This window comes from Pelobates fuscus, chromosome 12, assembly GCF_036172605.1.
Source record: "Pelobates fuscus isolate aPelFus1 chromosome 12, aPelFus1.pri, whole genome shotgun sequence".
NCBI classification, from domain to species: Eukaryota; Metazoa; Chordata; class Amphibia; order Anura; family Pelobatidae; genus Pelobates; species Pelobates fuscus.
The window spans coordinates 133,431,851-133,446,116 of NC_086328.1; the positions used below are offsets into that span (position 1 = coordinate 133,431,851).

General features: G+C 37.8%; 1 protein-coding gene and 1 long non-coding RNA gene across 2 annotated transcripts; both read right to left on the minus strand.

Moving 5' to 3' along the window:
* Positions 1–5,693: 5,693 nt before the first annotated feature.
* On the minus strand, positions 5,694–7,259 carry LOC134578317 (uncharacterized). Its single transcript, XR_010086098.1, has 2 exons — positions 6,641–7,259; positions 5,694–6,519 (listed from the first exon to the last, which is right to left on the minus strand). It is a non-coding gene; the product is annotated as an uncharacterized LOC134578317 (long non-coding RNA).
* A 3,955-nt stretch (positions 7,260–11,214) lies between these two features.
* On the minus strand, positions 11,215–12,998 carry FIBIN (fin bud initiation factor homolog). Its single transcript, XM_063437426.1, has one exon. It carries the CDS (start codon positions 12,397–12,399, stop codon positions 11,779–11,781), a length of 621 nt encoding a protein of 206 aa, XP_063293496.1. The 5' UTR covers positions 12,400–12,998; the 3' UTR covers positions 11,215–11,778.
* Positions 12,999–14,266: the final 1,268 nt, after the last annotated feature.

Here is a 14,266-nt window from a genome sequence, read left to right on the forward strand (position 1 = left end):
ACAGGGACAGACAGTGCTACCCTCTAAGGGTCTAGGTCGTAGATGGAGTCTAAATATTGCAAATATATATGGGGAAACTTAGGGTCAATGCCTGGTGTCAGTTAGTTATCACGATAGGTATAGGAGATAATAGGGACAGTAAGCAATGTCTACCTATGAAGAGTGTACATCTGATATAAGCAGGTGCTACTAATGGTAGGAGCAACCCTGAAATCATATATGAGTAACGATGCACATTCCTCTTAATATAGAGGTAATCTTAAGCCTATAATCTAAGCTGTTTGCTTGTAAGCGATAGTCTGTATAGTAGAATCAGGTAAAGAAGACAACCCCAGATCGATAGATATGTTAATGAACAAATTAACTCTCAAAAACTGAAATGTCAAATATCTTATACCTGAGGTACGTATATCTGTGGCCACCGTAGCAATTGATCTAAAGATAGTGAGAAAACTCTGTTTAGTTTGTTGACTTTAGACCATATGCTAGAATCAGGTAAAGGAGGCAACTCCAGGTAGATAGGATGTTAATAGTGGAATTAACTCTCAATTTAGAAGTGCCAAATATCTTATACCTGAGAAAAAGATAATAATAAATTATATATAGTAGCCACAGTGACAAACTGAATTACAGCTTAGGAGGACCTAATTTCGGTAGTTATAGGCAAGTAGACTTGTTAGAAGTCCCTAAATCTCCTGTCTCATAAACATTGTATAGTACTGTTAGGGCAATAGACCACCCTAAAACCCTAAATCACCTATCTAAAGATCCGAAAATGCTGAACCTTACTAGATACCAGTATCCCAACATAAGTGCTGACTAAACAGTCCAACACGACCCACAACCCGTGAAACAAAACCCAATAGTGAATCAAAAGCTAACTAAGATCTCAAATCTGGCATGGCGTCCTTGCTGACGCGCGTTTCGGCGCTATGTGGCGCCCTTGTCAGAAGCACTGGAGCGGGAGCTCTGTAAATGCAGCCGCTCAGTAGCTCAGCTAGCCACGCCCCCCAAGTCGGAAGCATTTCTCTGAAGATAAGGTGATTGTGCACACATTGCTAAATGGTTTTATTGCTTTTAGTGTACAATCCCAAGGTTCTGTAAATATATAAAAAAAAAACATAAGGCAATATGTATCAACACAGTAAATACAATAATAAAATTGGAACACTCCAAATATTTGGAGCCCATATATGTTGGTTTTAACCTGTAACAGCAGGTACATCAATCAGATGTAGATATAGATGTATGGTCAGGTCCCCCAGAAGGGGTTGAAATTCCTCTGTGTAGTAAATCAGGAACCAGATAGATAAAAGGTAAATACTTTTATTTGACAGCATAAAATAAAAAAGCACAGGGCATTTCGACCTTTTAAAATAGGTCTTCCTCAGGTGCATGTAGTGCACCATATGAGCAAATGCTCTTATATACCGTGCATAATAGGTAAAAACGATTAAAGCAATTAACAGGTGGTTGTTCCTTACACAGCCCCATCCCTTTCTCCATATAGGGAGCGTTTCCAGAGCGTTTCCAGAGCGGTTTTGCTTCACCCAACATGGCCGGTGAGTTATATCTTAGATGGGAATGTGCACGACCTACCCAACATGGCCGCATGTCTATTCCATATAGCGGCCGTTCACATGTACGTTTCACTTCCGGTTGCGTCCGTCATGTATCCGGCGGTCGTGAGCTTATGCATCTATGCCTGTTGTCCCTCAGTTCTTGCCAATCCGAAGGCAATGTTCATGTGTTTCCACATAGGAACAGTGTTCGTTAAGAAAGTTCATTACAATCACCATTTTGAAACAGGTAAGAGTATATTTGGAGTATTTGGAGTGTTCCAAGTTTATTAGTGTATGTACTGTGTTGATACATGTTGCCCTATGTTGTTTTTTTTTTATATTTACAGAACCTTGGGATTGAACACTAAAAACAAGAAAAGCATTTACCAATGTGTGCGCGATCACCTTATCAGTTTATTGATGCGTCTTCTATGTGCAATCGTGTAAAAAGCCTTACTGAAATCTAGGTAAGCAATGTCTACTGCACCAAAAAAACCTTAGTTTGGCATGATCTCCCTGAAGTAAACACATGTTGTCTCTAAACTTGAAATCCATGTGTTTTTAGATGTTCAACAATCCTATCCTTTAACATGGTTTCCATCACTTTCCCCACTACTGAAGTAAGACTTACTGGCCTATAACTGCCCGATTCCTACCCAATAACTTTCTTGTGAATTGTCACAACACTAATTTCCAATCTTCTGGGACTACTCCTGTTAACAGTAATTGGTTAAATAAGTCCATTAACTGTCCTACTTAAAGTGTGACTAGAATAATTGAATGCCGTGTACTGCTTGGGCCATGGATTCATGGGCACATTTAAATATATCTTATTTAAAACCAATATTGGCTTTTTATATTTTATATTTTTGGATAAGCTGTTCAAATTATTTAATATTTTTAAACCTTTAAAATATTATTTTTTTTCAAAATGTATTTGAAAATGTACCTTCTGTTAAAAATAAAAAGTGCATTACCTTATTAGTTATTTTTTAAAAATATATTTGTTTAAATCATATGTTAAGCTAAGGTAAGCTCTAGCAGTTTCTTTAACTACGTTGTTGCCAAAATTGTCTTTCTAACTAAAATAAGTGCATGGGAAAACAGGAGGGAAATAATTAAACTTCTCTAAGCCATCTAAGTATCCTTTCTTTCTTACAATGTAATTACTGCTAGACTGATTTATATCACTGATATTGCTGCCTTCTCGAATGATTTAACATTGCTCATCTTAAAGTGTTTATACATCAAAGTACTTGGATATAAGTATCCCAGCGGGAAACGTCAACATAATATAGCAACCAAATGTTAACGAAACTGATTACATTACAGATACATGGCAAATAACTTCTACAGACACTTTTTATTTTATTTTTATTTATTTCTTTCCCTCTATGCCTTCTCTTATGAGTATTTTCACTCATCTAAGGGGTTTATAGACTGTCTGAACTTTTAGACACCATGATGTACAATTTTGTTGTTTAGTGTAATCTCTTTTTTTTTTCACTCTGTAAATATGAATGAAAACCCAAAACGCAGACACGAACTTCTGTCTGCATTTTAGGTCCTCAAGAAAAGTGGCCGGTTTCTCAGGGGGTTTGTTGAGGGGACTTTTATTTCTACCAGTGATTGGCTGATTTTGTAGCCCCCTGCCCTCCCAATCAGTATAATCCCCAAACAAGTTAGAATAGCTTCTGAAGAATAATAATAATAAAGTATTTAGCCAGGAAACCTACATTCAGATTACTTTGGTTTTCAAGTACGTCCTGCTCAACATCCAGGGTTTGTTACTCAATTTAATGGTACTCATTATATCTACCCCGGAAGGATGATGGACTGAGTCATACCTGCCGGGATTTGAACCTGTGACCTACATGCATTAGCCCACTGAGCTATCTCACCGGCTCAGTAAGGAATTAGTTTGAAGGAAATGTAATTATTGGAACAGGATTTCATTTTATACTAATAGATGTGTAGAAAAAATATATCCTTTGCAGTGGTCCTTGTTTCTTCAGCATATGAGGTCTTTAAGTAGCAATTGTGAGTAATTCTCTTTAGAAGACACCCACCTTATTCTGATAGCTTGAGGTATTGTAACTACCCCCAGACACACTCTTAAATACCATCTAAGAAGCCAGGCATTGCACAGTTATAATTTAATGGTTATTTTGCATACAAATGCTATGAATTGATTTATCTGAAGATGAGCTGTTCATCCAACGGCATCCTTGGTAATTGCATTGATTAAATGCATCCTGCTATAAATTAATAAACAAACAAAAAACTCCTTTGTGCAAGTGGCAATAATGATTGCACATGTAGATGATGTAATACTAATTATTCTAGAGTACAAAATATTAAATAACCATTCCTGGAAAGTGGCTTTTGTGGACCCTCTGCCCAACACTTTACAACGTAACACCTTGGTGGACTAGAGAAAATAGAACTGTTTAACAAAAGTGTGTTTTCCTTTTTACATCATAACTGGAGGAATTAGCAATGTAGCGCTAGGCAATAATTATAAACAGTGTTTCCCTAAGGATACTTTTAGGAGGCAATCCATTATTGTGCAAGGAAGGCCCTTTGAATAGTTAGGAGGATAAACTGTTCTGTTGTGATAGTCATTTCGTGAGGTGTAAACTATGGAGGTAATTAATTTGTATCTTATTTCCAATTATGGAAGCACTATCATGTCTGACAAAATACCCAGTACATCATCATGCTGCTAACAAGCTCTGTAGGGGGAATGTTCTTAGCCACTGTCCTATTAAAGGGTTACTCCAAGCATCATAACCACTACAGCCCGCTGTAATGCCTCATTTCCCAATAATGGAGCAAGCTGTTTTGCAATGGTTTGCCCTCTTACCTTGGTCACCAGTGATGCCATCCAGCTTCTGCAGTGCTACAGAAGCTGGTAGTCGATCCCGAACGCCATCTATTGGCTGATAGCACCAACTAACCACTCTCAGCGAATGCATGCAATTCAGTGCTTAGGGATATGCACAAAACCAACATTAGCCAGCCTGGCATACTAATGACGGCCCTACGTTGCTGCCCTCCAGTAGCAAAGAGGTTAAGTTGCTTACGTGCAATATTTTAAAGCAAGATCCTGCACACACATCATGGTGCTTGGAGTAACCCTTCAAAAAAAAAACAAATGTGTTACTATAAACAGGCCATACCACAAGTTATGGGTCGTCGGTTATTCACACTTACCTGCTTGAGGTTATTTTTATCCAGGTCACTCTATGTATTGAAAGGTTACATAAGGGCTATTGAGTTTCTGATATATTGAGATCAGTAGTAAGCCTTATCAAAAAGTCTTAAATATATCCTACTCATTTAATCCACTTTTGTATTTGCACAAGACTTATTGCTTATTTAAAGATGTTTTCTTAAAGCACATCCAGAAATAGCTTGTGTACCAACAGCATATATGCACTTTATTATCACAGCCGGTAGTGGATCACTTTGTAGTGAAACTCTGATGGAACATTTTTTGACACATATGGCATAATTAGATAGGTAGCTTTCCTGGAATGATTTATGCACTAATTATTCAATCATCTACTGATTTCAAGAGATCCTGGGTTCTCGTACTATTTACAGATACATTGATATCATAGTGGGCCAATTAGCACCAGAACAGAATCTTAACATCTTATTATGAAACATACCAAGCTTTCCTTTCTGCTTCCCTGTGCATGTGTCCTCCAACTGACTACCACGAAGGCCATGTGCGATTCAGTAGCTTAAATTAAGAGGGACCACACCTTATTTAATTAATTTTATACAGTAGGACCTACAGACTTTACAGGCTTGATGGGTTCTGTGCAAAATGTTTTTAAAGATCATGGAACTCCGAGATAGAAACAGAAATTCCATGAGCTAGTCAAAAGGTCAAGAGGTATCCTCATTCAAGGTAAGATAATAGGATAACTTTAAGAATGATATTCTCTGAAGAGTCAATGATAAAAAGGCAAATGGGAAACAGGTGTATGCTAGTTATGTGGTCCTTTTTGTACCTCTACACATCTCAACGGCAAGTAAAATGCCATTTTTCATTACATTAATATATTTAATTATGTTGTAATTTTCCACTGTAAGAAAACAGTCAGATTAATTACCAAATAAATTATTATCATTGTAATTTTTATTGTGAATAACTCATGCTGTGGTCATGCCCTTACACGATTTGATGGCCTTACAGTCAGTCTTTGTAAGAAACAACTTTTTTGATCTAACATATTGATACATTAGTCGGACGTGGATTTTTTTTTTAACACTTCCAACACTTTTGCCTTTGTCTTTAATAACAAATACAGTCATAATACTCAAGCCAGCAAAAGTAGAAATAAAGTGAAACCGGCCAGTTTATGATTTACAACAAGGTTAGACACATTAGGTCTCTCAATCTTTAATTGAAAAAATATCCCCATCAGCTTTGGTACTACTGTGAGTTATAATTCAACAACAGCTGGAAAGTCACAATCTGACAACCATAGATTTATGTAGACAGCATGCGTCAATGGAATCAGAATTCGGAGACGGAACAGATGCAATTTTTTTCATCTTTTCACAATGATTCTTTTTTATATTTTGAATAATCCTCTGCTTGAAAGTGATAGAAGGTTTTACCGAGACATGGAAAAATGATCAATGTAGTCTCCAATAAAACCATAGACTCAAGGCAGCCAAAATCAAAAGAATAATATTGGTGCGTTTGCAAAACTTTTTACTTCTAAGGTGTTTGTTCAGTAACTCAGTTAAAAAAAAAAAAGTGGTTAAAGAACTTGCTTTGAGCCTAGCTAGTTGTCTATCTGCTGATTTCAGTTCCCACTAAGTTTAAATCACTCTCACTTCCATTAGAATTTGATTCTGGAGTTACATTCAAGAGTAATATTAGACATTTTAGATATGTTTACAGTAATGTGAGTAGGACACAAATAAATGAACACTTGGAAAACATGTCCCTAGTAACGAATGTCAAAGATCTAGCTAATGCACACACCAAGACTAAATTTTACAGGAACTGAATTCAGCAGAGGGAGAAGTCGCGAGGCTCAACACAAATTTACACTTGTTGGCAAAAAAGTGTAATTTACTGAACAGACCCCGGAATTGAGAACAGTTACTGATAAGCACCTATATCATGCTATTAATTCTAGTTACCTCGAGGTTGAGACTTCATTCGAGGCTGCCTATACACTCTTTCAATGTCCATGGGAAATTTCTTTATAGACATTTTCTGTCTTTAACTGGAAAAGAGATTTTGGTGATAACTTTAATTTGCAAGTCATAAAGTGCAGGAACTAATGGGACAGATCTTCTCCTTCCTTCTCACGTGGTTCTGCTCTGCATTACTCATTGAGGACCATCAATGATTCCACACCCCAGTACCTTCTGGGCTAACAGTTAGGCCAGAGAAAGGAAGATAAAATGTCATGGTGCTGTTGATTATGAGTATTTCATAAAGACAGATCTGATCTTTCGGAATTACTGATGTTGACTGCAGTGGAATTTCTTGAAAATTCCAACATAGTCAAAAGTTATCATAAGGCACAATAGTGACTACTTTGCCTTATAGACATACCCCAGGTTAACACAACTTGACAAAAGGAAATGTCTGCATTGCGTTTTGTCAGTGTTCACAACTGTCGCTAGCAATGACTGTGGGAATAGGGCAGATTAACAGATTGTGAGAGTTGGTCGATAGAGGATTCCCTGGTCTTGCTGAATTCTCCATAGACCTAACTATTGTAATCTTGCTTGTGCATAGGAGCACAGCACTGATGTGGCTCCTGGATGATGGAGCACCAGGACCTGAATAAAGACGTTTTCAGTGCCTTCAGGTGAGTATCTACTTTCAGCTGTACCCCTGCGGGTTGCTGCACACCAAGAGAATGAGGTCACCTTTTGTGATCTTTGCAAACCATGTGAACCTCTATTGGATTTGCCCAGTCCTTTACACTAGAAGCCCTTCACAGAATTCACACTAGCACAAGGCATTTTGGTGCCCATATGTAGTCAACTAGCTGATGTAAAAGTAATTTTTTTAGAATTCTCTGCCAGTCCTCAGGGGTCATTGTCTACCAACAGAATGAAAGGGGGGTAAAAAGAGGACCGAATCATTGGTCTCAATGAGAAAAAAAAAACTAACTTCAGAGATATGTGCAAGGTAGAAAATACAACATATGAAGAATTTAATAACAAGTTGTTGGTGTAAATTCTGTACAAGTACGTAACATAACAACTTAATTCTTCTTCAATACAAATGGGTTAAATTAAGTTTTACTTCAGTTTCCATGCATAATGCATCATGCTTCCAAGCATAATGCATCATGCTTAAAGTGATATATATATATATATATATATATATATATATATCACTTTAAGCATGATGCATTAGTTTTCTTAAATATTTTTTTAAGGAACATCCCAGATACCATAGCTGCTATAGCATGCTGTCCTGGTTATGGAGCCAGGAGTGGCCTGGCACCCTCATTATAAGTAGAAGAGTTTTAGAATGGTTTGACTTCTTACTTGGGATTCACCAAGTTCTGCTCAATATCTCCACTACTGACGAGCTTGAAGCTCCTGCAAGTCCTACAAGCCCTCCATTAGCGTTAGTGGTGGTGGGGAGTGGCTCTAAAACAGTTTGACAACTTAAACCATAACCACTACAGTTTTCTTTAAGGATAACATTATTTAGCCCCTTAAGGACACATGACATGTATGACAACTTATTGAATTTGTTCTGATGATTAGAATGATTACCTTCAGGCTTTTTGCTGTAAACACTGTCTTTTCAGAGAAAATGCAGTGTTTACAGTACAGCCTAGTGATAACTTCACTGGCCACTCCTCAGATGGCTGTTAGAGATCCTTCCTGGGTCATGGCTGCCTAAAATGCATCCAAACATTCAGTGTCTCCTCCCTCTGCATGCAGACACTGAACTTTCCTCATAGAGATTCATTGATTCAATTCATCTCTATGAGGAGATGCTGATTGGCCAGGGCTGTGTTTGATCATGCTGGCTCTGCCCCTGATCTGCCTCCTTGTCAGTCTCAGCCAATCCATGTAGAAGCACTGTGATTGAATCAGGCCACCACTTCTGATGATGTCAGCAGACAGCTTGTTTTTCAGAGGCTGAGTCTAACAGCATGCAGAGCTACAGTTTCAGGCTTGAATACAAGTACAATTTTGCTATATTTAGGGAGGCATGAGGGGCCCAGGGGGCTAGATGGTGGTTTTAACACTATAGGGTCAGGAATACATGTTTGTGTTCCTGACCACATAGTCTTCCTTTAAGTAAATGCAAGTAATTGCCAAAGTGACTTTGATAGATCAGGGGTGTTTGACCTTTCTGAAAATACTCAGTCATCTAATGGAAGGATGAACATTTTAGGGTTTGTAGCCCAACCACTGCTGTGCTACTTTGATACCCCTATATTACAGACGACTGTCATGGTTATGGTGCCTGGAATGTGCTGACACTGTTTCGCCATAACCTGCTGAACTGTTTTAGCTGCTTCCTGTTTTCTTGAGCTGTAGAAATCTGATGTGGATTTAGTGCAAGATAGGAAATTGTTTACTGGCTGATAGTACTCAGCTTACAATCTCAGCCAATCAATGAGTACCATCTTGCACACAACTGACATTGGCTACTATTGCTTTATTAAACCAGAATCAATATGGATACCCAGCGTGACTAAGTCTTCAGTCATGCTGAAATGGTTTGACAGGTTTTGGTGAGATGGTGCCAGGGAACAATAACCACTACAGCGGCTGCTTCAAGTGCTTTGAGTACCCCTTTAAACAATGTTTAACTCAATTCTCCACACCAGTCAGCATGAGTTTAAGCTGCTCATTCAGCCTGCGATACAAAGATTGGAGTTAAATCCCTGCAACTCAGATTCAAACTATGGCAAAACCCAAATGTGTCAATGGGGATTCACGTTGAACAGATGAAACCAGTTCTGTTGTACAAAAGGAACAGCAAACAGTAACAATCGTGGAAGCACATTTGACACATCACTTTTGGAAAAAGGCTAAAGATACCGTTACATCCAGGGACAGATCTTCAGCAACATATTGTGCCAAAAAACTCTAGTACACACTCCTATTACCCTCTGCCGCTGCTTGCATGGCTGTGACTAATGGGAGTTGTAGATTAACAGCTATGGCGGTTTCGCATTGTCAAACACCATCCCACTGAATCTGTTTTCTTGTATTTGCTGCATGAGAGCTCTGACTGTACATTCACTCTTGTCACTCTCAGCCATATATATTTCCTCTATAAAGAGGACACTTTAAAAAACAAGTCAGGCGGCATCACATTTTGAAATCTCATAGAGTCTCTAAACTGCGGGATAAGACTCCCCGATGTGCCTGTCGGCAATCCCTAACAGACAGTAATCTGTTGTAAATGACTCATGTGGTTGTATAAAGTTTATGACTTACTTACTTTCTTTAATAGCCAATAAAAGAGGAATATATGAACTTCTTACGAATACTCATTATGCAATACAGTAACCTTCTTAAAAAATACTTATCAAATGCAAATCCCAAATGGGTGAAAAATGCTATACTAATCCCAGGGTGTGAGGATGAGGTGTCAGATACTACATTTAAACCAGAGATTCCTAAATAAACCGCTCCTAATTGTAGCCTGAGTATCTGATTTCTGAAAAGCTCATTGAAGAAAATTATTTTAAAAATTGTGTCTGTCTGTCTCTCTGTCTATCTTCTCATTCTTCATATATCTCTAGCTTAACACATTGCACAATTGAAAAAAAACCAACAACAACATTGTCTGTTTACCCCTTTGTGGTTTACAGACTTAATTTGGGATTAAGTGAACTGAAAAAAAGAAAAAAAGAAAATGTAAGATTTTATGCCATAATATTCATGGATAAAAATCACTTAGTTATTTGACCAGCTCAGTTCTGTAACAAACAACTTGCACTTTCCTTGTCAGTTTTTCACCAAAACTCCTCTAGTGAATACACCGTTTCTTCCCATATTAATACCCAAAAGGTTAACATCAGATATTCGAAGAGGGAACTGATCACCCCCATAATATATATTTTTTTAATTGTGAGGTTTTCTAAAGTGCTTTACTCATCATTCATACCTTGGAGGACCTTCTCCAAGGATTAACGTCATAGTTTTGCTCTGTGTCATTCATTTGATTGAACAAAGACTGTCCATGTTTAAGACATGTCTTAACTACGACAGGAAACCAGGAATTCGAGAAAATTGACTAGGGAATTGCAAATTTTTGTTCAAAATAGTGAGGAAAAAAAATCCATCTGAACAATTTATCAGCTTGTCTGGTTAAGACTGAAATTTGCAATTCCCTTGTCAAATGATTAAAGTATATTCCTATTTACAACTTTTTTCTTATTTATAACTTTTTATACTGTTATCACTATCTGATATGGTAATATTTTAGATACTTAATATAAAACTTATACTTTCTCAATTCTTCAAAAAATAAAATCTGAAGTTTAAAAAATATAGTTCAGGCAACGTCAGGTATAACTTTTAAATTTCATATATTTTTTCAATTTATATTAGGAGTTTTTAAACTCTAGCAGTGTAAGCATATATGTATGTTAGGAGTTAAAAAGACATAAGCTTAAAACGTATTTATAGCAATATACTTAGTATGTACAACATAGTCATTTTAGAAGGATGCAGCAATTCAATAAAATAAATAATATACCCTGGTGTACATTGCATCACTATGTCCATGAGTGTGTTAAATCACAATACTGGTTTTAAGACAAAATTATATGTTCTCTGTAAATAGTGTTAACCCATTAATTGCATGTGGAATATGTAAAGAAAGTTGATTCATGGACCACACAGCAGTCAATAGGTTAAAAACAATTTAAGAATCAACCAAAATGTTGACAGAGTGTAGCTATTTAAATATTAAAAACAATGCATTCAATGATTTCCAATGCATTTAACTTCCCCACGGCACAGTCATTTAGTAGAACCACTTCTTAACCCATTCACTTCCAGATGCCATGTTAGCTCTGGGTATGGTAGCAGAACGGTTACTCTGTATCTACTGGCACAGCAAGGGCATTCTATGTACCAGGTTTTGTACACACTCATTAACATGGGGAAGTTCTCCTGTACATGAAAATCTACAAGGATGATTTGCATAAATTGCACTTAGGTAGATTGAGAATAAAAGGTGTCAAACCTTTAAATACTCATTTTTCATTCTGCTTAGTCTAGTACCATGACTTCTAATGGTTAAAGAAAGCAGTTCGTATCTATCCCTCAGTCCTGAAGAGATATCTAACGTTTCTTTGAGAACAGCTCTTGTGTGAATCATCATAGCGATAAAGTTATCGTTTAACCCCTTGATTTCATTTCTCTCATTGTCCTGGCTCTGTTGAAACTTAACTTCCAGCTCTGACAGAGACTTGTCGGAGTTGCTGAAGGATTCACTGATCTGAGAAGATTCCCTTCCTAGATACTTTCCATAGCTGTCTTCTCCGTCAAGGTCATACGAAATGCTCTTCCCGATGCTCTCAATAACCCTCTGTGCATCCTCAATTTGCCTTTTAATGATTATAAATTCATCTTTAACTGAGAGAGGTGCGCCATCCCCATAAGCACAGGCCCTCTCATCTGTCACCTTGAATAACATCTGGCATTTTTCGGGGTCATCGTTCTCCTCATAGTCTCCATCGGGAACAAAGTAATGGTGGAGGCTCCCATTGGACATTTCAGGGTAGAGAGGTCCATCATAGTAAGCATTGCACAGGCTGAAAAGAATCCCAAACCAGAATAGGTTAAGTCCTGTCATCATGAAACGAGATGGTCTTTAGTGACACGAAAGTGTCAGTGTGTTCTGAACCTATAAAATGATCTCTCCTTCTCCTAAGTAATAGACCGGTCCAAAAATCCTTCTTTGCTGTAGGATCCACACTTTACGTTCCACAAGCTGATTAGATTTGCATTGTAGATGACAAATTGTCTTTCGGTACATCCAGATGCTTGTGAGTCTTTAATGTGCAGGAACGGTCAGGATCAAGTCTTCCTAGCTGTGCAGACAAAATATTGTCTGCTTTCAATGTGGAAGAGAGACACTGAGAAGATGGAGAAGGGCTCATATGTAAATATATCAATCTGTTATGTCTTTTTTTGGAAGTAGCAGGAGGAACATAGCAAGTCTGTGCTGAGAGTGCTTGCCGTCTGTGTAGTGCTGTTTGCTACTGCACTGTGTCTACATCTGGACTGCTAATGCAGTGCTCTGCTTTCTGGCTAATGATATGCTTTAGAAGAGGTATCTGTTCTCAAATTACAGCTCGGTTTCGTCACTAAAGGAGCCAAGAAGCAGTTTTGGGAAAGAATCCTTTCAGTATGTCTCCGTTATTAAAGCTACATTAAGTCATTTTTCCCCTTCCTGTTGCGAGGATTCCAAAGATAAAGAATATAAAGAGCATTTCAATGAGCAGGGGCTGTTGACCTTTTTTGATGCATAGAAAAAGTCTACCCAGTCAATGCAAAATGTTTGCAATGAAAGAGTTACCAAGGAAGCACGTGGAGTGCCTATAAATAAACACACACCATTGGCTGTTCCTGATTCCGAGATGGAATTTCAAAGTGTTATTCCAGTTGGGATAAAAAACAATATTTAGATTATGAGTGAATATCACCACATAGTTTTTCTTTTAGCTGGAAGAGAATGCAGAGGAGCCTTGTGGCAGCAAGGCTTGTTAAAGTAATATTATCGTTCAGTTCTCTGGCACAAGTTTGAAACTTGATTAAATGTCGATTTAGATAGACAGCCTATTAATAAATCATAAATTACTACAGACACAAAACAAACACAACAAAACAAAAAACATAACATTAATACAGTGCAGAGACTGGGCCCCTAATAACATTGATTATCAACCCCCAGTACTCTCAAGCAACCAAGCCCTGCAGGAAAGCCTAAGCAGAGACTGGGCCCCTAATAACAGCATTAATTATCAACACCCAGTACCCACAGCCAACCGAGCCCTGCAAGAAAGCCTAAACAGAGCTATCATCTCTTGAAGGCTGTCCACCCACCCCACCCCACCATCATTATCATACTTATAGATAGTGCAGAGCAGCTGATTTTCAAAACACACCAATCATTTCACTAAACCTCTCCCCACCTGAAATCCCTCTGTTAACATACTGCATTCTTCACCATGGTTTAAACACTCATAGATATATATATATATATATATATTTATATATTTGTCTATGATTATATATGTGCATATGTATAATTTTCATATCTATATAAAAAAACGCATTTACTCTAAATAATGTTCTCCCTTCTATTTTTCACTTTCACACTAACTTCTCTCATTACTAAAATGTCCCTATCCTTCTGCTCACCTGTCCCAGGCAACACCATCTTCATTACTTCCACCTTACTCCCCTCCCCTCTCTATTCATCCCATGCACTCTACATATACCTTTCCAGCCTATCTCCTCCAACTTCTCCCAAATCCTCTATATACATACCCTCCTACAAAACTTTGAAATCCTACTCCCACCTTCACTTCCTTTCAATCCTTCTGCTTCTAACAGCTGGTGATGTCTCTCCAAACCTCGGTCCCATCTCAGCAAACCCACCACGTACTAACTCAAGGAACCACACCAATCTCATACCCATCTCATGCTACTCTTCCTCT